The 23885-nt window shown below is 42.4% G+C and overlaps 1 protein-coding gene across 6 annotated transcripts in view; it reads right to left on the bottom strand.

Annotated features, from left to right (window-relative positions):
• Positions 1-23885, bottom strand: part of USP13 (ubiquitin specific peptidase 13) — a 127535-nt gene that overhangs the window by 102859 nt on the left and 791 nt on the right. For all 6 annotated transcript variants that reach the window (XM_058189083.1, XM_058189080.1, XM_058189085.1 and 3 more), the window contains exon 2: positions 322-447. In XM_058189083.1, the coding sequence (XP_058045066.1) occupies positions 322-447 (126 nt within the window). The remainder of the gene's footprint in view (positions 1-321; positions 448-23885) is intronic.

Below are 23885 nucleotides of genomic sequence, written 5' to 3'. Positions count from 1 at the left end.
CTTTCTACGACTGAGAGGGAGTGATTGTTCCAAGATCATCTGTGCCTAAGGTACGACTAGAACTCACAGCCTCCAGGTTTTTACCCTGGTGTCTTAATCATTACATACATCAAGCTGGCTCTCCTATGCTACCCAAAATATATAATATAGATGCTATTCTGCAAATAGACACTGGAAGAGATTTTGGAAGCAGAATGTTCTAAGTAGGTATTCATGAAGTGCACAACTTTATAATGCCATTTATCAAATTACATTGTCAAATATACATGCTAAAAGGAGCAATTTTTGAAGCAGCCTTCTGAAGGCTAGAGTATCACTTACCTCTCTCATATGCCGCTTGATATGCAAATATACACATTGTCCTGTCTTGCGATAATGCCTTTCTACATGTTCCCTTCCAAATCCCAGGAAAGTATTCATGCAAACATAAAGGCCTCCTTCGGAATCCTGTGGAGAAGAACAGAAAATTATTGAGGGCGTATTTGGGGCACGTGACAGAATTCTTCAGCACGGTGAGAGATATTAATTCCCCTTTAAATAATCGAAGAATTGGAAGATATTTCAAATGTCTTCTAATCCAACTTCCACCTAAGTGCAGAATCTGATAAATCACTTTGGACAGTTGGCTACCAGGGGTGGGTTCTACTTACCTTTTCTCAAGAGGACCGTGCGCGCTTCTGCACATGTGCAGATCGTCAAATATGACAGGGCAAGTGGGCAGAGCCTCCCGCTGCTTTTACTACCGGTTCTCAAGAACCAGACAGAACCGAGAGCAACTGTGGTGATCCAGACTCAAATAGGTAGTAGGAAACTCAGTCAGTGTAAAAACAAACAAACGTTATTGGAACAGCTGAGAATTACTTCATTCTCAGCGTAGTCCAACTAAATTAAAGCAAATTCTTCCCGACACAATTCCTCAGTCCTATCACCAACCTTGGTCCAAATAGGCAAACTGCCAAAGGCCTTTCTTGGCAAAAGTTCAGAAGACACCGATACAAAATAAATGCAGCAAGACAAAGCTATCAACGTTGTTTTCCGGCAAAGAGTCCAAACGCCATTGCTGGTCTTTTAAGCCTTATGGGAGAGGCCAATCATCTCTTGGCCCTATTCCCGAGTCATCCTCTTTGCTTTAGCTGCTCTTGCCTTCTGGCAGCTCTTCTCATGTGTGCATTAGGAACAGGTTTCTCCTGTTCCTCTGCCTCACTACTGTCAGTCTCTGGAGGCTCCGGAGTCTGCACATCACTCCCCGATGGCCCTTGCCCCACCTCTGCCTCCAACACAGAGCCCTCATCTGGGCCTTCCCTAGTCTCCAGGACTGGCCCATGCTCTTCCTCAGCCTCATCGCTGTCTCACTCAGTTGCCAGCTCCGCAGGCTGCTGGCGGACCACAACAGCAACCCACCAATAGCCTCTGCTTTAAAACCCTATAAAGAGGAAAATATTACTTCATAAGATAATCTAACCTACCGGTTGACAGCTTTACCATTAGGAAGTTCCTCCTAATATCTCACTTTCCTGTAGTTTTAACACAGGTTCTAGTTCTGTTTTCAGGGGTAACAAAGAAGTCAGTTCCTTCTTGTATATGACAATCCATTCAAAGGCTGGTATAATATGCAGCTGCGCGAGTGATAGAGGGAGCCTCACGTAGCTCCCACGTAACACCACTCCTGCGCAGACTGCACTGGCTACCTGTGGTCTTTCGGGTGCATTTTAAGGTTTTGGTTACTACCTTTAAAGCGCTCCATGGCTTAGGGCCTGGGTACTTACGGGACCGCCTGCTGTTACCTCATGCCTCCCACCGACCCGTACGCTCACACAGAGAGGGACTTCTCAGGGTGTCGTCCGCCAAGCAATGTCGGCTGGCGGCCCCCATGGGAAGATCCTTCTCTGTGGGGGCTCCTACCCTCTGGAACGAACTTCCCCCGGGTTTATGCCAAATACCTGACCTTCGGACCTTCCGCCGCGAATTGAAAACACATTTATTTATTCGCGCGGGGCTGGCTTAAATTTTATTGGTTTTAAATTTTTATTATGAATTTTAATGGGTTTTAGTTTTATATGTTCCAAAGTTTTAGGCCAATTATGTAATAAGTCTTTTAATTCGTATTTTAATTGTATATTGCACTGTTTGTTTTACCTTGGCTGTACACCGCCCTGAGTCCTTCAGGAGAAGGGCGGTATAAAAATCGAATTAATAATAATAATAATAATAATAATAATCATCATCTCCCTTCGGTCTTCACTTCTTTCCTACCTTTAGCCATTCCTAGATGACTTGATTTCTCATCTCATCACTATTTTGTAGATCTCTTCTTAAATCTGCACCTGTCAATGTTGTTGTTTGCTGTGGTGCCTGCAACTGGACACCATATTCCAAATTCAGCCTGACCAAGAAAGAATATGTCCTATGCTCTTGTTTAATACATGTTCTGACCTCGGCTTCCCCAGCAACACGAAGCCGAGTCCTTGTCCCGATAAACCCCTTTTATTTAATTTACAATGGCTTCTTCTTCAGCAAAGTGTTTCCTCTCCCACAGTCTTTTAAGATAGTCCACAATTACCGAACTTCATCAGGTTTGGAGAATGGCCAGGCCGATATCTTTCAGGTGCCACTAATTGTCTCCTGCAAACTCCACTCCACTCCCTTTTCACTCTTTTATTCTCTCTAGGAGGGGCCATTCAATGTCCACCTGTGGCCTTACTCCCAAGTTGACCCTTGTTCTTTAGTTGTTCCCTTCGTCTGGCAACTCTGCGCATGAGCACACTGGGAACAGGCTCCAGTTGTTTGCCTGCCTCACTGATGTCTGACTCCGAAGGCAGCTGATAACTGGCATATGGCTCTGGCCCCCTCTCTGCCTCCAATTCAGAGCCCTCATCAGAGTCTTCTCCAGACTCCAGGACTGGCCCATGTTCCTCCCCAACCTCCTCACTGGCCTCAAGCTCCTCACTGTCCGAATCTGCTGCCAAATCTGCTGGCGGGCCACAACAATACATCCCAAAATATCATTTGCCATTTTAAAATCTGCTTGACACCATTGGTGCATGTTTAATCTGAAATCCACTAAAACACGGGTCCCCAATCCTCGTGGATTGGCACCGGGCCATGGCATGCTAGAAACTGGGCTGCGCAAACAAGCGAAGCCCCATCCACAAGATGCAGGCAGCCTGCGAAACCACACCCCTTCCAGTCCACACGAAAAAATCTCTTCATGGAACCAGTCCTGCCCTAAAGCACACACTCACATCCTATTGGCTCAAGAAGCTACATGCTGTAGTGATTTAGATGTTGGACAAAGTGTGATGGCACCCAGGTTCTAGTTCCCGCTCATTCATGGAAGCTTTGGGTCAGTTGTTCTCTCTCAGCCCAAGATACAGTACAGTAGTTAAGGTGTTGGACAACTGCATGGGAAAAATTCGATACATCCATCCACACTAGATTAATGTAATGACATTTAAGACCTATAAATGTCAATGGAGAGGTTGTCATCCTACAGATGGCTCCAACTGATCATAATCAAAATCAGAATAGAGCTGGAACGAACCTTGGAGGTCTTCTAGTCCAGGGGGCTCCAACCTTGGCAACTTTAAGATTTGTGGACTTCAATTCCCAGAGTTCCTCAGCCAGCAAAGCTGGTTGGAGGCCCCTGTTCTAGTCCAGCCCCCTGCTCAAGCAGGAGATCCTAACTATTTCAGACAAATGACTGTCCAGTCCAGGGGTCTCCAACCTTGGTCCCTTTAAGACTTGTGGACTTCAACTCCCAGAGTTGGACTTTGGGAGTTGAAGTCCACAAGTCTTAAAGGGACCAAGGTTGGAGACCCCTGGTCCAGTCTCTTCTTAAAAAACCTTCAGGGATGAAACACCACAACTTCTGACGGCAAGCTGTTTCACCAGTTAATTGTCCTCACTCTTAGGAAGTTTCTCCTTAATTCCAGGGTCCTTCTCTCCTTGGTTGGTTTCTCTCCCTTGTTTCTTGTCTCGCCTTCTAGCGTTTGGAAAATAAATTGACCCCATTGTGGTAACCTCTCAAATACTGGAAGACTGCTATCATGTCCTCCATAATCCTTTTTTTCTCTAGACTAGCCAAACCGAAATATTGCAACCGTTCTTCATATGTTTTAGTCTCCAGGTCTTTAATCGTCTTAGTTGCTCTTCTTTGCATTTTTTCCTAAGTCTCAACATCTTTTTTTCTAGGGTGGTGACCAAAACTGGATGCAGCATTCCAGGTGTGGTCTTAGATACACACATACAAATATACTGTTGTGGTCCACCAGCAGCCTGCGGAGCTGGCAACGAAGTCAGACAGTGAGGAGGCTGGGGAGGGCAATGGGTCAGTCCTGGAGTCGAGGGAAGGCCCAGATGAGGGCTCTGTGTTGGAGGCAGAGATGGGGCCAGGGCCATCTGGGAGCGATGTGCGGACTCTGGAGCCTCCAGAGGTGGACAGCAGAGAGGCAGAGGAACAGGAGGAGCCTGTTCCTAGTGCACGCATCAGTAGAGTTGCCAGAAAGCAAGAGCAGCTAAAGCAAAAATCATGACTCAGGAGTAAGGCCAGGAGGTGATTGTCCCTTCCCATAAGACTTAAAAGAGCAGCAACGTCTCTTGGGTGTTTTGTAGGAAAGCAATGTTGCTACATTTGTTTCTTGTGGAGGTCTCTTGTTTCTGAACTTCATGGCACTTTGCCAAGAAAAGCCTTTGGCAGGGTTCCAAAGAAGATAAAGGTTTGTGATAAAGTCAAAGGACTTTTTCTGAAGGACTGGATTTGGAATTAATTTGGACTAAGCTGAGAATGAAGTAATTCTCAGCTATTCTAATAAACTACATTTGTTTAGGACTGATTGTGTCTGTTAATAACTACTTGGGCCTAGGTCACAACACATACACCCTTCCACCTACACAGACACACAATCTGTATAGGCACAGGTCTCCAACTTTTCTTGGACCAGCGGGTATTGTTCCCATTTTGGGAACACGTTGCAATCATTCAAAGGAAATAGAAGCTACAGTATGCACAGCTGTCCTGCTCACAGAAGACAATCAGAGTGGACACAGCCAATAACAAAAACCCTGTAAAAGGCATTTCCTTGCAAATTTTCCTTGCAAATTTTCCTTGTGAGAATAAGCTCAAACCAGAAACAGTATTTGCACTCTCATTCTTAACATTCAAATTTCTGAAGACTCGCTTTCTAAAAGCATATTTGGGGACAAAAGAGTAGATGGCTCATAGAATAAGGATGCTGTTAGGCCTGTGATGGCGAACCTATGGCATGCATGCCACAGGTGGCACGTGGAGCCATATCTGTGGGCACGCGAGCGTTGCCCTCGCTCAGCTCCAGCGTGCATAACTGTGCTGGCCAGCTGATTTTCAGGCCTTCCGAGCCCACCGGAAGTCAGGGAATAGGCCGTTTCCAGCCTCCGGTGGGTGGGGAGGCTATTTTCGCCCTCCCCAGGCTCCAAGAAAGTCTCTGGACACTGGGGAGGGTGAAAAACAGGCCTACCAGGCCTACCGGGGGGGGGTCGCACACGCATGTGTGGGGGATGTGAGGGGCATTAAATTATGGGTGTGGCAAGCACGTGCGCGACCCCACCCCCCTGCGCTTCCCACACCCACACACTTTTGGCACACGACAGCAAAAAGGTTAGCCATCACTGTGTCAGGCAATCTGGTTGAATATTATATGTGATACATTTTATATGTTTCTTGCACAGGATAACACTGTTATTTTCCTTCTGAGCTGCCTGGAGCCTATGGGATACAATATATTTAAAATATTGTAATAATAGCTCTGAAATAGTGTAAAAGCACTTGTGATCATTAAATAAATGCAAGCGACACATAAATAATTCTGGAATAATTGTCTTCTTCCTCTTCCTAAGCAATCTTCTCCTAATAGCCACTTGCATATTCCAGCAGATAATATGGCTAAGAGAAAATGATGGAAGGCTTAAAGAACATAAAAACATGGCAAGTATTTTGGATTTAGACTGTCCTTAAATAATCCAGATTTTGAACATCAAAGGCATGGGTTTTTTTGAAATGTAGGTTTTGATTCTTTGTTTGTGCTATAATATTTTCTTTAAAATTATTGCTTGACTTGACCATCTGTAAGACATGAGACAACCACAGACTTCAGAACGATTAATAACGGAAACCCAAAGGTACTTTTTCAGGAGGCAACTGGACTTCCTGGCTGTTCTTTGAAGACGTTTCGCTTCTCATCCAGGAAGCTTCGCCAGCTCTTCCTTTACAAAGGAAAACAGCAAAGTTTGAACCACAGTACTTCCAAGCCATTCAAAAGCTGAAAACATGGCAAGGGAATCTCAAAGTTTGCTGAGGAGGTGCATGTGTCATAAATACGTTAAAAACACCTGAGCTGTTCACAATGATATCTCTATCAAGGATCCCATAGTGGGGAACAGTACATTAGAACAGGGGTCTCCAACCTTGGCAACTTTAAGCCTGGAGGACTTCAACTCCCAGAATTCCCCAGCCGTCTTTGCTGGCTGGGGAATTCTGGGAGTTGAAGTCCTCCAGGCTTAAAGTTGCCAAGGTTGGAGACCCCTGCATTAGAAAGCCTACATCCAAGGAGCTACAGATAGTCCTTGATTTACAACCACAATAAAGCCCAAAATTCCTTCTAGACCCATGTAGAGTGCTTTACAGTAATCTAACATGCAAGGTTATCGAAGCATGTAGATCACTGCAGGCATTTTCTGGGGGGCCAAGAATGGCAACAGCTGTCAATTTTATACAGCTGTCAAAAATACAGCTATTCCAAGCCAAAAATAGGCACTCTTCGCCATTGCAGTCACCTGGGCCTCCTCCTTATGCTGTCCATCTGCTCTTTTAGGACAACTACAGTTTTATCTAGAAGAAGACCCATTTCTCTGCTCGTTTTCAGTATTCCACATTGATGGGTGTTCAGGGTCCGTTTCCTATTTCTCACCTCAACTTACGACCGCAATTGAGCCCAAAATTGATGTTGCTAAGTGAGACATTCATTAAGTGAATTTTGCCCCATTTTTAACCACCTTTCTTGCCACAGTTCTTAAGGGAGTTGTTGCAGTTGTTACATTAGTAACACGGTTGTTAGGCGAATCTGGCTTCCGTATTGACTTTGCTTATCAGAAGGTCACAGAAGCTGTTCACGTGACCCCAGGATACACTGCAATCATCATAAATATGAATCAGTTGCCCAACATCTGAATTTTGATCCTGTGACCACCATGGGGATGTTGCGATGGTCGGAAGTGTGAAAAACGTCCATAAGACACTTTTTCAAGTGCTGTTGTAACTTTGAACGGTCACTAAACAAACTATTATAAGTTCAGGACTACTTGTATTGAGTTTGGACAGCAACTGAACTCTTCCTAGAATTGAGGATGTAAAGGAAAGTTTCCATCCCAAAGTCAAAACATATACAGTAGTACTGGCTAAAATATACTGTAGCTAACTGTGTGGTTAGGCAGTGTGGTTAGTTGATGGTTCAGTGCAGTGCACAAACCCAGACAATTAGATTGATTCAATAAACTTTTACTGTATTCAGCTAACTGTGGGTTAGTAGGTTGTGTAATTTGAGCTTATAGTTGACATTTGTTCGCAGACAGGATAAGGTAAGCACAGTTCAATCAGAATAGAGCTGGAAGGGACCTTTGAGGTCTTCTAGTCCAGCCCCTTGCTCCAGCAGGGGACCCTATACCAGTGGTTCCCAACCTTTTCTTGTTTGAGGCACAACCTTTTCTTGTTTGAGGCACCCTTGGAAAGCCTTTCAAAAGTTCCCGGCACCCTTATAAGGAAATAGATATTTAAAATCTCCGTAGCTCAAAAGTTCCCGGCACCCTCAAAAGATCTCACGGCACCCCTTAGTGCCGCGGCACACTGGTTGGGAACCACTGCCCTATACTATTTCAGACAAATGGCTATCCAGCATCTTCTTAAAAATCTCCACTGCTGGAGCACCCACAGCTTCTGGAGGCAAGTTGTTCCACTGATTAATTGTTCACACTGTCAGGATATTTCTCCTTAGTTCCAAGTTGCTTCTCTCCTGATTAGTTTCCATCTGCTGCTTCTTGTCCTGCCGTTAGGTGCATTGGAGTTCAACTGCAACAAATTAAGCAAACCCCAGCAAAGCATTACTTGGGTTTGTAGAGATTCTCAGTCATCCAGATCATGGGTGTCCCAAAGGTGCTTTTTCAGGAGGCAACTGGACTTTGGTTTTTTTTTCTTTTGAAGTCATTTCACTCTTCCTCTGAGAAGCTTCTTCAGCTCTGACAGGATAGTGGGGAATGGAAGGATTTATATTCCTTGCAGACAGCTGTCCATTTGCATCCGTTTTAGAGGGTCATTGAAGCACTTGGAGGTTTATCTGAATCCTCAGGGTCACCTGAGTAAATGTTCCTGGTTCCTGTAGTCTGCAATTTTCCCCCCACTCTGGAAATCCATCCCTACTCCCACACCATTCAAAGGGTGTTCATCCCAAATTGTATAGTTAAAAGTCTGTAGAGATTCTCAGTCATCCAAGTCATGGCTGCCATTACTCAGGTTAATTAAACAGTTAAAAAACATAGCACCACTTCCTGCAGTCTCCCAGGTTAAGAGTCATTGCAAAACATGTACATCCTAATGTATATACGTCTAGTTTAATAAATAATAATAAATAAGTATAATTTTATAAGCCTGCTTATAAAACAATACAGCCCTCAATCATCGCAGATTTTAAGTATCTTGGAATGAACCAGAAGAAACTGCCACAGCAAAGTTTTCACTACGTAAGCTTTTGTTCCAGAGGGATGTCCTTCATCCCCCCGACCTTAAGCATTTAAATCTATAACATTGTTTGAGAATATTTTTGGCCTTCCTAATCAGTGCAGCTCCCTATTCAGAGAGACCTGCTGGGTGACACTTGAGATTTGAAGTGTGTGGGTTATAAATATAACTTCTCTTCCAGCCAGATGACAAGCACCAGGCAGCTGAGTTGCCTTTGAACGGGTACAGAACTTTTCGTGGGCCAAATACAAAAACAACCTTAAAAAAGGGGCAACCCCACAGCTAAAACCAGAGACTCCTTGAAATATATATTCTTAATAAGAGGAGTAAAGTGTTGGAAGGAAGAAAAGTATTTCCCAACATTTCCCCTATTGCTGCTTTCATTTTTGTCAGATTCCTCTAGATTAAAAAAAAAAAACATATTTTACAGAAAGTCCTCAACATACAACCATAATTGAGCCCCAAATTTCTGTTGCTAAGCGAAACATTTGTTAAGTGAGTTTTACCCCGTTTTACAACCTTTCTTGCCACAGTTGTTAAGTGAACCACACTGAGTTCAATTAAGGATTAGAAGGGAAAATTTTATTCTATGTTTGGTTTATGTATAACAATACCTTGTGATTGACCCGGGAAGCCGGGGGGGGGGGAAGGGAGGGGGGAAGGGGGTTTTGAGGGGGGGGGAAAGGGGGAAAAATATTTTTGTTTGTTAAAACTTTTTCAATAAAAAAATAATAATAATAACATGGTTGTTAAGTAAATCTGGCTTCCCCACTGACTTTAGAATAGAATAGAATAACAGAGTTGGAAGGGACCTTGGAGGTTTTCTAGTCCAACCCCCTGCTTAGGCAGGAAAACCTACACCACTTCAGACAAATGGTTATCCAACAACTTCTTAAAAACTTCTGGAGGCAAGTTGTTCCACTGATTAATTGTTCTAACTGTCAGGAAATTTCTCCTCAGTTCTAAGTTGCTTCTCTCCTTGATCAGTTTCCACCCATTGCTTCTTGTCCTGCCCTCAGGTGCTTTGGAGAATAGCTTGACTCCCTCCTCACTAGAACTCCAAGATCCCTCTCACAGTTACTACTATTGAGCGAGGTACCACATATACGGTACCTGTGCATTTTCTTTTTCTTGCCTAAATGTAGAACCTTACTTGTTTCACCATTGAATTTCATTTTGTTAGATAGTGCCCAACTTTGATTGTCAGAAGGTCACAAAAGGGGATCACATGACCCTGGAACAATGCTGTCATAAACAACTGACATAAACAACTGTCATAAATATGAATCAGTTGCCATGCATTCACATTTTTTATTACAAAACCAGGGGGATGCTGCAGTGGTCGTGAAAAATGGTCATAAGTCACTTTTTTTCAGTGCTGTTGTAATTTCACTAAACAAACTGTTGTAAGTCGAGGGCTACCTGTATATATTTAGTGAACTATTCCTTGATATTCCTCAACTAAAATGCTGCCTAGTGGACTCTAGTGATTTAACTACACTCCATATGGGACTGTCCTTGAAGACTATGGTTCAAAGTGCAGCAACACAAGTAGTTGGCCCAGATAAACTGGGATTAACACCAGACAAACAATCAAGCAAAAAACACTTTAATCAAGAAACTAGCAAGGAGAAAACCACACCCCGATCAACACTGAAAGAGTAAGCTACTGTGTATAAACAGGGAGCAAACCCCACACTCATTAGTACTGTTGCTGTTACCGGTACCTAGTTGGATAATGAAATGTCTAGCAAGCATACAACCAAGCTCAGAGCACTAAGGATCCAGAGTTCAACCATGAACTACCTATACTAGCGGTTCTCAACCTGTGGGTCGCGACCCCGCTGGGGGTCGAATGACGATTTGCCAGGGGTTGCCTAAGACCATCGGAAATATGGGAAGTATACTTGCAAGTCGAAGAATCGCACTCCAATGGTTGACTCCACAAGCAATCACTCCCAATCGCTAGCCTAATCTGGCTTCAGGCACGATTATCTTAATAGGGGAGGAGTCTCCGCTTTAATGCCTCCGTCCTCAAGGCAATCGCAAGCAGTTCAGATCGCTAGCCAATACGGCTTCAGGAGCGATAAATTCAAAAAAACAGTTTGCCGCTTTTTTCCCCCTTCTGCGGCTGCTGAGGCACGCTGAGATCGCTGCGAAAATAATTTTACAGTTGGGGTCGCCGCATCATGGGGAATTGTATTAAAGGGGTCGCAGCACTATAAAGGTTGAGAACCACTGACCTATACTGTATTATCTTCTTTTGAAAAGTGTAGTTAAATCACTAGAGTCAGTTCTATGTCTCTCCTTCAACTCTATCAAAGATGCAGGCAGATGGCAAAACTTTTCCCCAAACAAAAAATTTCCCTTAGTTTCTAAACAATGTGCAAAACACATTCTAAATTTTAGTAACCAGCTCCCACTAACTGAAATTCCACAAAAGGCATTTGATCACAGATATCACAGACATTAACTGCACCCCAAATAATCCTCTACAATGCTCATCACTCCTTCACAGATTCCAAGCCCATCATTCCTAATTGTCCAGATATATGAGAGACAAGACTATGGAGAACAGGAAATCTAAACCATAATCCCATGACAATCACTGAAATAAAATAGCACTGCTACACAGTTCAAGAATTGTTTCCAAAGTTTATTTAGGAATAGTGAATGCTTCTGTTAGAACCAGGCATGCTGCAAACACAATAATCCAGTCTGAATAATGCTGTCACCTTCCTCTAATTTATTCATAACCATCTTTTCAGTTTTAAACAATGAAATTGAGAGCGAGTATGAATTGGAAGTAAAAAAGAAACATTTTTTTAAAGAAACCATCCAAACTAGAACCATTCTTCCTGATATGCTAGCCATCTAGGTTTTATTTTTTTTATTGCAGACCACTAAATCATAAAATTCTAAATATAGGTGATCTATAACTTAAAACCATTCATTTAGTGACCATTCAAAGTTACAATGGTGCTGAAAAAATGGCTTACAATCAGCGGTGGCATTCAGCCGGTTCGGGCAAACCAGTAGCAGAAATCACAGGTGGCCTGCCCACCTACTCCCGCTCTATGCCGTCCTATTTAGGCGTGTTTTTAAGGCCGAGCACATGTGCAGAAGGCACACACCTGAGCAAAGTGCATGTGTGGAAGGCCATGCGCATGCATGCTCACATTTGCAAACCAATAGGGAAAGTAATACCACCCCTGCTTGCAATTGGTCCTGTCTGCATCTCCATGGTCAAAATCTGGGAGCTTTGCAACTGGCAGGTATTTATGACGGTTTCAATGTCCTGGACTTGGGGTCACATGACTGCTGTTTGCAATTTTCCCAGCCGACTTCTGACAAGCAAAATCAATGGGAAAGCCAGATTTGCTTAACAACTGTGTGAATTACTTAACAATCATAATTTTGATGGTTGCCTCCCCACCCCGACAGTCATGTGATATTTCAGGCACTCAACAACCAGCCATTTGCACTGTCCTACACAATCATATGACCATATTTTGCTGAAAACTGACATTTACTTCTTGTTTTTTTGGCAAAATTGACCATAGCAAATCACGGCCTTTGCTTAACAACCATGGTTGTTTGCTTAACGACCACTGAGGGGAAAAAAGTCATACAATTGGGATAGTCATGTGAGTGACCCGAATTACAACGGTCATGACTTATAACCATGATCTGCAAGCTCCATTTACAGTCGTATGTCAAGGACTACTTGTACTCCATTTCCCACCACATCAGTGCCGTGTAATCACAACTGGTGTCATGCCAAATTTGAAAGGATACTGCCTAAACAGGGGTGTGAAACTCAAGGCCCGGGGGCCGGATCCAGCCCGCGGGGTGCTTAGATCTGGCCTGCGGGGCCGCACTGAAAACAGCGAAATACCAGCCTGCAGTGCCTCTGCCAGGGAAATGGAGCTCGGGTGGGCCACGGGCGGCCTTTCTGAGCTCCGTTTTCACTGGCAGAGGGTTGCAGGAGGCCGTCGCAGCCTAAAACAGAGCTCGGGAGCCTGTTTTCACTGGCAGAGCCCTCAGGTTACCACAGGCAGAGGGTTGCAGAAGGCCGTTGCAGCTGAAAACGGAGCTCGGGAGCCTGTTTTCACTGGCAGAGCCCTCAGGCTACCACAGGCAGAGGGTTGCAGGAGGCCGTTGCAGCTGAAAACGGAGCTCGGGAGCCTGTTTTCACTGGCAGAGCCCTCAGGCCACCACAGGCAGAGGGTTGCAGGAGGCCGTTGCAGTGGAAATGGAGCTCGGGAGCCTGTTTTCACTGGCAGAGCCCTCAGGCTACCACAGGCAGAGGGTTGCAGGTGGCCGTTGCAGTTGAAAACGGAGCTCGGGAGCCTGTTTTCACTGGCAGAGCCCTCAGGCCACCACAGGCACCCCCAACACGAATGACGTCGAGCTGGCCACGCCCCCCCCAACCACGTTGCCCACCCCCACCCAGTCCCTGAGTTCAAACACAACCCTGATGCAGCCCTCAGCAAAATCGAGTTTGATACCCCTGGCCTAAACCGAAAATGTGACCAAAAGAAGTGACAGGAACTATTAAAAATTTGAGCCCCCCCCCAAAAAAAATTAAAATGAACAGAGGGAATGCAGAAAATATAAATGAGCAGAAAAGAACTCTGCTCCTGGATCATACCAAGTAGGGCCCCTATGGGGCCACAACCCAAGAGAAACGTGGACTGTTCCATCGTTCACCAGCACGTTCTGTCCCTAATACAGGACAAGACCTTTAAATTCACAGAAGTTGCTTTTTGCAAGTTCTTCCTTGACTTCTTCCATTTCTCTGCCCTCCTCCACCCCCATTTCCTCCTCATCATCATCATCGACAGCCAGGTCAGGATGAAATTTCTTAGTTTTGTTGTCTCTGCGTTGAAGTTCTTTCTCTGCTTTCTCTATTTCTTTCCACAAAGATGGAAAGTGTCTTGGAAGGAAGGGATGTTTATTCTTTAAAGCAGGGGTGAAATCTAATTTTTTTTTGCTACCAATTCTGTGGGCGTGGCTTGGTGGGTGTGGCTTGGTGGGAGGGTCATGTGACTGGGTGGACGTGGCTATGTAACCATGTGACTGGGGGATCAAAAGACAGAAACTGACTAATAATGTCCTGCTGGAGCAGGGTTGGATTAGATGACCTCCAGGTCCCTTCCAGCCCTAGATTATCCTCTGAAGCTGCATCTAGGTTGCCAGGTTTCTACTCCTTCCTTTCTCTCCTCCTTCCTTCCTTCCTTCCTTCCCTGCCTCCCTCCCTCCCTCCCCTCCCTCTTTCTCTCTCTCTCTCTCTCTCTCTCTCTCAAAAACGAACCCCCCCCGCACCCCGTTTTTTGGCAAGCAGGCTTCAGGAAAGCCTGCTGGGAGCAAAAATGGACTCCCCCTCCCCATTTTTTGGCTAGTACCCAGCTGAGCCGTGTGATCATCAGAGGCTTTTTTTTTACTTTTAAAAGCCAAAGAAAAAAATGCTTTTAAAAGTTAAAAAAAAAACCCTCTGATAATCACGCGGCTCAGCTCGGCATGTGGGGGGACAAGGCGATCCAGTTTGAACCGGGAGCATTTCACCCCTGCTTTAAAGAAAGGGTGAAGGCACCAGGCTAGAAACTAGGAGACTATGACTTCTAGTCTCGCCTTAGATATGAAAGCCAGCTTGGTGACGTTGGGCCAATCATAAAGAGATTGTGAGTTCTAGTCCTGCCTTGGGTATAAAAACCAGCTGGATGATTTTTCAGCCAACCACTAGGTGTCTTTGAGTTCGAATCTTGCCTTGGATATAAAAACCAGCTGGATGACTTTGAGCCAATCACTAGATGACTGTGAGTTCTAGTTTTGCCCTTGGGCATGAAAGCCAGCTGGATGATTTAGGGCCAGTCATTCTCTCTCAGCCCTACCTACCTCACAGGGTTGTTGTTGAAAGGCAAATAGGAGGCAGATGTATTAGGTATGTTCACTGTCTTGAATTATTTATAAAAACATAAAGACAGGATGAAAATCTAATAAATGAGTAATAAATAATAAGGACCCTTGATGGAGATAAAGGAGGTTTTTCCTTTTCCCTTTTCCTTTCTTTTTTTCCCCCCTTTCTCTTTCTACACCTCTATATAAAGTGAGTGTGTGTGTATATACTTTTTTATGTATTTTCTTGTTCTATAAATATATAACTTTTACTTGTATAAAATGATATTTAACTAAATTATTGGGAAAATAAAGAAAGTTTCTACTATTCTATTACTGGAATGGCCACACTTACAATAGCTAAATGGCGAAAAGTTAAAAAACCTCTGATAATCACGCGGCTCAGCTCGGCATGTGGGGGGACAAGGCGATCCAGTTTGAACCGGGAGCATTTCACCCCTGCTTTAAAGAAAGGGTGAAGGCACCAGGCTAGAAACTAGGAGACTATGACTTCTAGTCTCGCCTTAGATATGAAAGCCAGCTGGATGATTTTTCAGCCAACCACTAGGTGTCTTTGAGTTCTAATCTTGCCTTGGATATAAAAACCAGCTGGATGACTTTGAGCCAATCACTAGATGACTGTGAGTTCTAGTCCTGCCTTGGGTATAAAAACCAGCTGGATGATTTTTCAGCCAACCACTAGGTGTCTTTGAGTTCTAATCTTGCCTTGGATATAAAAACCAGCTGGATGATTTTTCAGCCAACCACTAGGTGTCTTTGAGTTCTAATCTTGCCTTGGATATAAAAACCAGCTGGATGATTTTTCAGCCAACCACTAGGTGTCTTTGAGTTCGAATCTTGCCTTGGATATAAAAACCAGCTGGATGACTTTGAGCCAATCACTAGATGACTGTGAGTTCTAGTTTTGCCCTTGGGCATGAAAGCCAGTTTGGTGACGTTGGGCCAATCATAAAGAGGTTGTGAGTTCTAGTCCTGCCTTGGGTATAAAAACCAGCTGGATGATTTTTCTGCCAACCACTAGGTGTCTTTGAGTTCTAATCTTTGCTTGGATATAAAAACCAGCTGGATGACTTTGAGCCAATCACTAGATGACTGTGAGTTCTAGTCCTGCCTTGGGTATAAAAACCAGCTGGATGACTTTGAGCCAATCACTAGATGACTGTGAGTTCTAGTTTTGCCCTTGGGCATGAAAGCCAGTTTGGTGACGTTGGGCCAATCATAAAGAGATTGTGAGTTCTAGTTTTGCCCTTGGGCATGAAAGCCAGCTGGATGACTTTGAGCCAATCACTAGATGACTGTGAGTTCTAGTTTTGCCCTTGGGCATGAAAGCCAGCTGGATGACTTTGAGCCAATCACTAGATGACTGTGAGTTCTAGTTTTGCCCTTGGGCATGAAAGCCAGCTGGATGATTTTTCAGCCAACCACTAGGTGTCTTTGAGTTCTAATCTTGCCTTGGATATAAAAACCAGCTGGATGACTTTGAGCCAATCACTAGATGACTGTGAGTTCTAGTCCTGCCTTGGGTATAAAAACCAGCTGGATGACTTTGAGCCAATCACTAGATGACTGTGAGTTCTAGTCCTGCCTTGGGTATAAAAACCAGCTGGATGATTTTTCAGCCAACCACTAGGTGTCTTTGAGTTCTAATCTTGCCTTGGATATAAAAACCAGCTGGATGATTTTTCAGCCAACCACTAGGTGTCTTTGAGTTCTAATCTTGCCTTGGATATAAAAACCAGCTGGATGATTTTTCAGCCAACCACTAGGTGTCTTTGAGTTCTAATCTTGCCTTGGATATAAAAACCAGCTGGATGATTTTTCAGCCAACCACTAGGTGTCTTTGAGTTCTAATCTTGCCTTGGATATAAAAACCAGCTGGATGACTTTGAGCCAATCACTAGATGACTGTGAGTTCTAGTCCTGCCTTGGGTATAAAAACCAGCTGGATGACTTTGAGCCAATCACTAGATGACTGTGAGTTCTAGTTTTGCCCTTGGGCATGAAAGCCAGCTGGATGATTTTTCAGCCAACCACTAGGTGTCTTTGAGTTCTAATCTTGCCTTGGATATAAAAACCAGCTGGATGATTTTTCAGCCAACCACTAGGTGTCTTTGAGTTCTAATCTTGCCTTGGATATAAAAACCAGCTGGATGATTTTTCAGCCAACCACTAGGTGTCTTTGAGTTCTAATCTTGCCTTGGATATAAAAACCAGCTGGATGACTTTGAGCCAATCACTAGATGACTGTGAGTTCTAGTCCTGCCTTGGGTATAAAAACCAGCTGGATGACTTTGAGCCAATCACTAGATGACTGTGAGTTCTAGTCCTGCCTTGGGTATAAAAACCAGCTGGATGATTTTTCAGCCAACCACTAGGTGTCTTTGAGTTCTAATCTTGCCTTGGATATAAAAACCAGCTGGATGACTTTGAGCCAATCACTAGATGACTGTGAGTTCTAGTCTTGCCCTTGGGCATGAAAGCCAGCTGGATGACTTTGAGCCAATCACTAGATGACTGTGAGTTCTAGTTTTGCCCTTGGGCATGAAAGCCAGCTGGATGACTTTGAGCCAATCACTAGATGACTGTGAGTTCTAGTCCTGCCTTGGGTATAAAAACCAGCTGGATGACTTTGAGCCAATCACTAGATGACTGTGAGTTCTAGTCCTGCCTTGGGTATAAAAACCAGCTGGATGACTTTGAGCCAATCACTAGATGACTGTGAGTTCTAGTCCTGCCTTGGGTATAAAAACCAGCTGGATGACTTTGAGCCAATCACTAGATGACTGTGAGTTCTAATCTTGCCTTGGATATAAAAACCAGCTGGATGACTTTGAGCCAATCACTAGATGACTGTGAGTTCTAGTCTTGCCCTTGGGCATGAAAGCCAGCTGGATGATTTAGGGCCAGTCATTCTCTCTCAGCCCTACCTACCTCACAGGGTTGTTGTTGAAAGGCAAATAGGAGGCAGATGTATTAGGTATGTTCACTGTCTTGAATTATTTATAAAAACATAAAGACAGGATGAAAATCTAATAAATAAGTAATAAATAATAAGGACCCTTGATGGAGATAAAGGAGGCTTTTTCCTTTTCTCTTTTCCTGATAAAAACAGGGCGTGCTGAAGTTGGAAGGAGTGGAATTCGGTGGGGTCATAAATCCAGGAAAATTCGCTCTTAAGAGCAAACCCCTGTCAGACGGCATATTAAAACAAAATCTTATTTTAATATGCTGTCTGTAGTTTTGTAGTACTCAAAATTATAGACAGCATATTTTGTAGTACTCAAAATTATAGACAGCATATTTTGTAGTACGGCATATTAAAACAAAATCTTATTTTAATATGCTGTCTGTAGTTTTGTAGTACTCAAAATTATAGACAGCATATTTTGTAGTACTCAAAATTATAGACAGCATATTTTGTAGTACGGCATATTAAAACAAAATCTTATTTTAATATGCTGTCTGTAGTTTTGTAGTACTCAAAATTATAGACAGCATATTTTGTAGTACTCAAAATTATAGACAGCATATTTTGTAGTACTCAAAATTATAGACAGCATATTTTGTAGTACGGCATATTAAAACAAAATCTTATTTTAATATGCTGTCTGTAGTTTTGTAGTACTCAAAATTATAGACAGCATATTTTGTAGTACGGCATATTAAAACAAAATCTTATTTTAATATGCTGTCTGTAGTTTTGTAGTACGGCATATTAAAACAAAATCTTATTTTAATATGCTGTCTGTAGTTTTGTAGTACTCAAAATTATAGACAGCATATTTTGTAGTACGGCATATTAAAACAAAATCTTATTTTAATATGCTGTCTGTAGTTTTGTAGTACTCAAAATTATAGACAGCATATTTTGTAGTACGGCATATTAAAACAAAATCTTATTTTAATATGCTGTCTGTAGTTTTGTAGTACTCAAAATTATAGACAGCATATTTTGTAGTACTCAAAATTATAGACAGCATATTTTGTAGTACGGCATATTAAAACAAAATCTTATTTTAATATGCTGTCTGTAGTTTTGTAGTACTCAAAATTATAGACAGCATATTTTGTAGTACGGCATATTAAAACAAAATCTTATTTTAATATGCTGTCTGTAGTTTTGTAGTACTCAAAATTATAGACAGCATATTTTGTAGTACTCAAAATTATAGACAGCATATTTTGTAGTACTCAAAATTATAGACAGCATATTTTGTAGTACTCAAAATTATAGACAGCATATTTTGTAGTACTCAAAATTATAGACAGCATATTTTGTAGTACGGCATATTAAAACAAAATCTTATTTTAATATGCTGTCTGTAGTTTTGTAGTACTCAAAATTATAGACAGCATATTTTGTAGTACGGCATATTAAAACAAAATCTTATTTTAATATGCTGTCTGTAGTTTTGTAGTACGGCATATTAAAACAAAATCTTATTTTAATATGCTGTCTGTAGTTTTGTAGTACGGCATATTAAAACAAAATCTTATTTTAATATGCTGTCTGTAGTTTTGTAGTACGGCATATTAAAACAAAATCTTATTTTAATATGCTGTCTGTAGTTTTGTAGTACTCAAAATTATAGACAGCATATTTTGTAGTACTCAAAATTATAGACAGCATATTTTGTAGTACTCAAAATTATAGACAGCATATTTTGTAGTACGGCATATTAAAACAAAATCTTATTTTAATATGCTGTCTGTAGTTTTGTAGTACTCAAAATTATAGACAGCATATTTTGTAGTACTCAAAATTATAGACAGCATATTTTGTAGTACGGCATATTAAAACAAAATCTTATTTTAATATGCTGTCTGTAGTTTTGTAGTACTCAAAATTATAGACAGCATATTTTGTAGTACTCAAAATTATAGACAGCATATTTTGTAGTACTCAAAATTATAGACAGCATATTTTGTAGTACGGCATATTATGTAGTACACAAAATTTTGTGTAACCACAAAACAACAAAATGTCAGTCGTACTACAATTCCCTCCCTTTTGTACTTGCATTACCATATCAAATGCAAGTATGATAAGGGTAAAATTCTCATCCCAACCTTGGGACACACATTTCATCCCGAGTTTCACTCCTTGCCTGGGATAAAAACTGGACTTAATCCAATCATTTCTCCAAAGCCTGTTCAAATGGAACCATCTTGAGAGCCCTTCCAAAATTCCAACAGGGCAGGTGCCAAGGTGACTTTCTGGGGACAAGGGATGCCAAAGCATCTGGACCAACATAGCAGAAGGTGGCGCCTGCGGGCCAGATATGTCATACGCAGGCCACGCCCATCCAGGCTCTGCGATGGGGGGGAAAAATCACATGGCAGCAAGATTTGTAATCAAAACCCTCTTGGTAATCAATTCAGTAACTATTAAACAGGAACTATAATGCAATTAATGTATGAATTCACAGGGTGTCTAAGAAAGTGCTTCATGCTTCATTGTTGGGGGTGATTGATGGATAAATATCAGACACCCCCCCACCCCCCGCACGCTGTTCCTATTCCTTCCTCCCCATCTTTTAGCTGTTGTATTTTGTACTTTTATATTTTATAGTATTTTATTTCTATAGTTTTATGTTTTTAATATCGTAAGCCATCCAGAGTTTACACTGTGTTAAAATGGGCAGCCAATAAATTTAATAGATAAATAGATAAATACGTTGCCCTAGGATGAAGCCATGCAGGGCTTTCTAAGATCAAAACCAACATTTGGACTCAAAACCTTATTGGTAACCAACTCAGCAACTGTTAAACAGGGATTATAATGCAACTGATATATGAATGTGTGCATATATGCACTCAGCCAAGCAAGTATGCATGCCAGCAAACATGGTAGCAAGGACAGATGGTCTTATGTGCACATCTGTATGTTTATGAATTAGAATTAGAATTAGGCTTGCAAATCACTCCGTTCTCTACAAAGAATGCTGTGCTGAGTCACAGAAGGCCAGCCATAAGGTCAGCCCCGGAGAATGAAAAAGAAAAGAAAACTCCGGTCTGAATTCATTACTCCCAAATAATGAGGGAGAAACCAGACAGCCAAGCCCCGACACTTCTATTCAGCTGAAGCTGACCGTTGCTAAAATAGAGAATATCATACTTGGGACAGACAATGTGAAAAAAAAAAAGGGGGCTGCATCTACTTTGCCAGTGCTGGGTGACAGCTGGAAAAGTTAAAATGGTTCAAGCTAAATATCAGAAGGAGAATGTGTGCCTTTCTTTCAAAGATCTCTGGCTACTTGTGACCTCAATGTGCTAAAAACCTAGAACCGTAATGCCAGCGGTGGCATGCAGCACCTTCTCTTTGGTCACAAGAGCTGTCACCCCAATTCAGCCTCCTGTTAGCCAGTTGGTCTTCGGGCAGGGGGGGATGTGGGGGGGGACGTGCACATGTGCAGGGGCTGCATGCAGGGGGGCGGCACGCTTTGGGCACTTGGTCCACAAAAAGGTTAGCCATCACTGACCTAGAAGAGTCACTCTTTCACGTATCAACTACTCCTAAAATAAAATATATCTCCCCGGTTATGTTCAGTAGATCCTAAATATAAGTGGCTGCAACTTTAATTACCCTGCTTTTCCTCCTCCTAGCTAGAAAGTTGTTGCAAGTTTAATTATCACACAGAACAGCCTACAGGTGGAACTATTTGCCAGTTCAACTTTAAGATGTGTGAACTTCCAACTCAAGACTAGCTAGGAATTCTAGGAGTTGAAGTCCACACATCTTAAAACAGGCAGGGTTGAGAAACACTGAGTTAGCCAAACACATTTAATACTGCATCAACTCAAAAAACTATGTTACTCAAGAGAACCTGGTTAAATTAATACAGCAAAGAAGAGCTTACTTTTCCACTTCGAAGAGATGCAGTTAGAAGTCACAAATATCTACCAAAAAATATTAAATATTTCTGCCCCGGAGTAGAAATAAGGAATTGCAATCAAAGGCTTTTTTTTTCTTTGTTCTTTTTCTTTTCTTGATTCTCAATACTCGAAACTAATAAATATCGAAACTCCATTTATAATTAAACTCGATGTTTTGTCCAGGTTTAGGAAAAATCAAAACACATTTCCTTACAGATAAATTGACGAGGTAGGTTCACAAGAGGAAAGAGCGGATCTATAGCACAGACCTCAAAAGCAGGGCAGGAACAAAATGGATTTAGTCGAGAAAGAACAGACGGTCAATGTGGAACCAAGATCGTATGAGATACATTTGCAGCCTCGATGAGTTCAAATTCACACTCCAGACTGTAGGAAATGCAGGCAAAAATGTCTCTGTAGCTCAACCTGTGATTCCCACTCCTCACCCTTGCAAAATATTAGATAGCAATTCACTGAATTTCACCTGTGGAAGTACAAATAGTCCTCAGCTTACGACAGTAACTGAGTTAGAATTATGGTCGTAAGATATTGTGGCCGTACACTGAGGCACCACATGACCAGACCTGATTTATTTTTTTTAACATCTGTTGCAGTGGCCGCTCAGTAAAACCTACAGTTGTTAAGCGAATCCATTTTCTCCAATGGGCACTTTTGCCAGCAACTAGAAGTAAACACACACACAAAAAAACCAGCTCCATCATAAATCATGGTCACATGACCGCAGGATGATACAAACAGCTGTAAAGATGAAATGCTTGCTAAGCACCCAAGATGGAGTCACATGACCACCTGGGACGGTACATGCGGCCATCATAACTTTGAAAATGGGCCATACGTAGCTCTGGGGAACTCTGTCATAACTTTGAATAGTCATTAAGCGATCGATTGTTAAGTCGAGGACTACCAGTTACAAGTAAGAAGTCAACATCCAGGCAAGTTTGTTCCAACATAATCAGAAATTTACAGTGACCTGGTAAATTACCAAAATTAAGCTGATGCAGATAAATCAAAAAAGACCACAAGGAACTAGCTTAGCTGCTTGGAAAGATACCAAGAAAGCAGAGACGAAACAATCATTATTAGTCAGAGAAGAAGTAGTAGGGCTGATAGGAGGTAACATAAGAGGCTGAGAAACTGACTAGGCATTTTCATACAGCTCACTTAACTTTGTTACTTCGTTAACTCATTTCCTAGGTCTGCACCACATGCTGAATCATCAGCTAACCAAATTAGTTGGTTAACAAGGTTCTAATTCACACACACACACACAACACAAAAAGACCTCCCCAAGATCAATACTAAAATTAAGGTATTGAGTAAAGGCAGCTACTTTAACAAATACCTTTAACAGATCTGGTTCAATACACTGCATTGTGAGGAACACACAAGCTAAGAAGCTACACACAAGCTAAGAAAAAAAAAGTGACATTTTCAGATCTGGCTGGCAACCCACGAACTAAAGACTCCTGGCAGAAGTTCCTTACCAATAAGGAATCAGTAGAACTGGGCTATAAAATGGGATGAGTTGTATATGGAGGAAGGAATCTACTCAGAGGTCTGTAACCAGCTCCAAAGTCTAACTTTTGGGGTCCCCGGGCAAAATATTTGTGCTAAGTCCAAGTGGACTTGCAACTTCAAAGATATATCCATTTGGAACGGAATTGATTTGCCATTACTTTTAGATTAGATTAATAGAGTTGGAAGGGACCTTGTAGGTCATCTAGTCCAACCCCCAACCCGCCCAAGCAGGAGACCCTACACCATTTCTGACCGATGGCAGTCCAGTCTCTTCTTGAAAGCCTCCAGTGATGAAGCTCCCACAACTTCCGATGGCAACTTCTGTTCCATGGGTTGATTGTCCTCACTTTCTTTCATGCTTTTTTTTTTTTAAACTTCCTAATCCGGACATTTCCTAGTGGTCTCCCACTCAAGCCCTCTCCATAACCAAACCCAACTCCCTTTCATTTTTTCTACGAAGACAAAGTAGATGGCAGCTTATATCGCCTTCTCCAGGCAAGAGAAGGGGAGTCCCCAGGAAATTGGGGTGAGGTAACCATTTGTCTGAAGTAACCATTTGTCTGAAGCGGTGTAGGGTTTGCTGCCTTAGGCAGGGGGTTGGACTAGAAGACCTCCAAGGTCCCTTCCAACTCTGTTTTTCTATTTCTAATTATTTCTATTTCTATTAGTTCTAGTTCTAGTTCTAATTCTAATTCTAACTCTAAAAGTGAAGGGAATAACTACAGGTCCACCCAGCCTTTCTCATTCAGACGAACCGACCCAGGGATCATGGAAATCCGCTGGGGACGAG

The sequence above is a fragment of the Ahaetulla prasina genome, chromosome 6, assembly GCF_028640845.1.
Source record: "Ahaetulla prasina isolate Xishuangbanna chromosome 6, ASM2864084v1, whole genome shotgun sequence".
In the NCBI taxonomy this organism is placed as follows: Eukaryota; Metazoa; Chordata; class Lepidosauria; order Squamata; family Colubridae; genus Ahaetulla; species Ahaetulla prasina.
The sequence above is the reverse complement of the archived record's forward strand: the minus strand, read 5'-3'. Positions and strand labels throughout refer to the sequence as shown.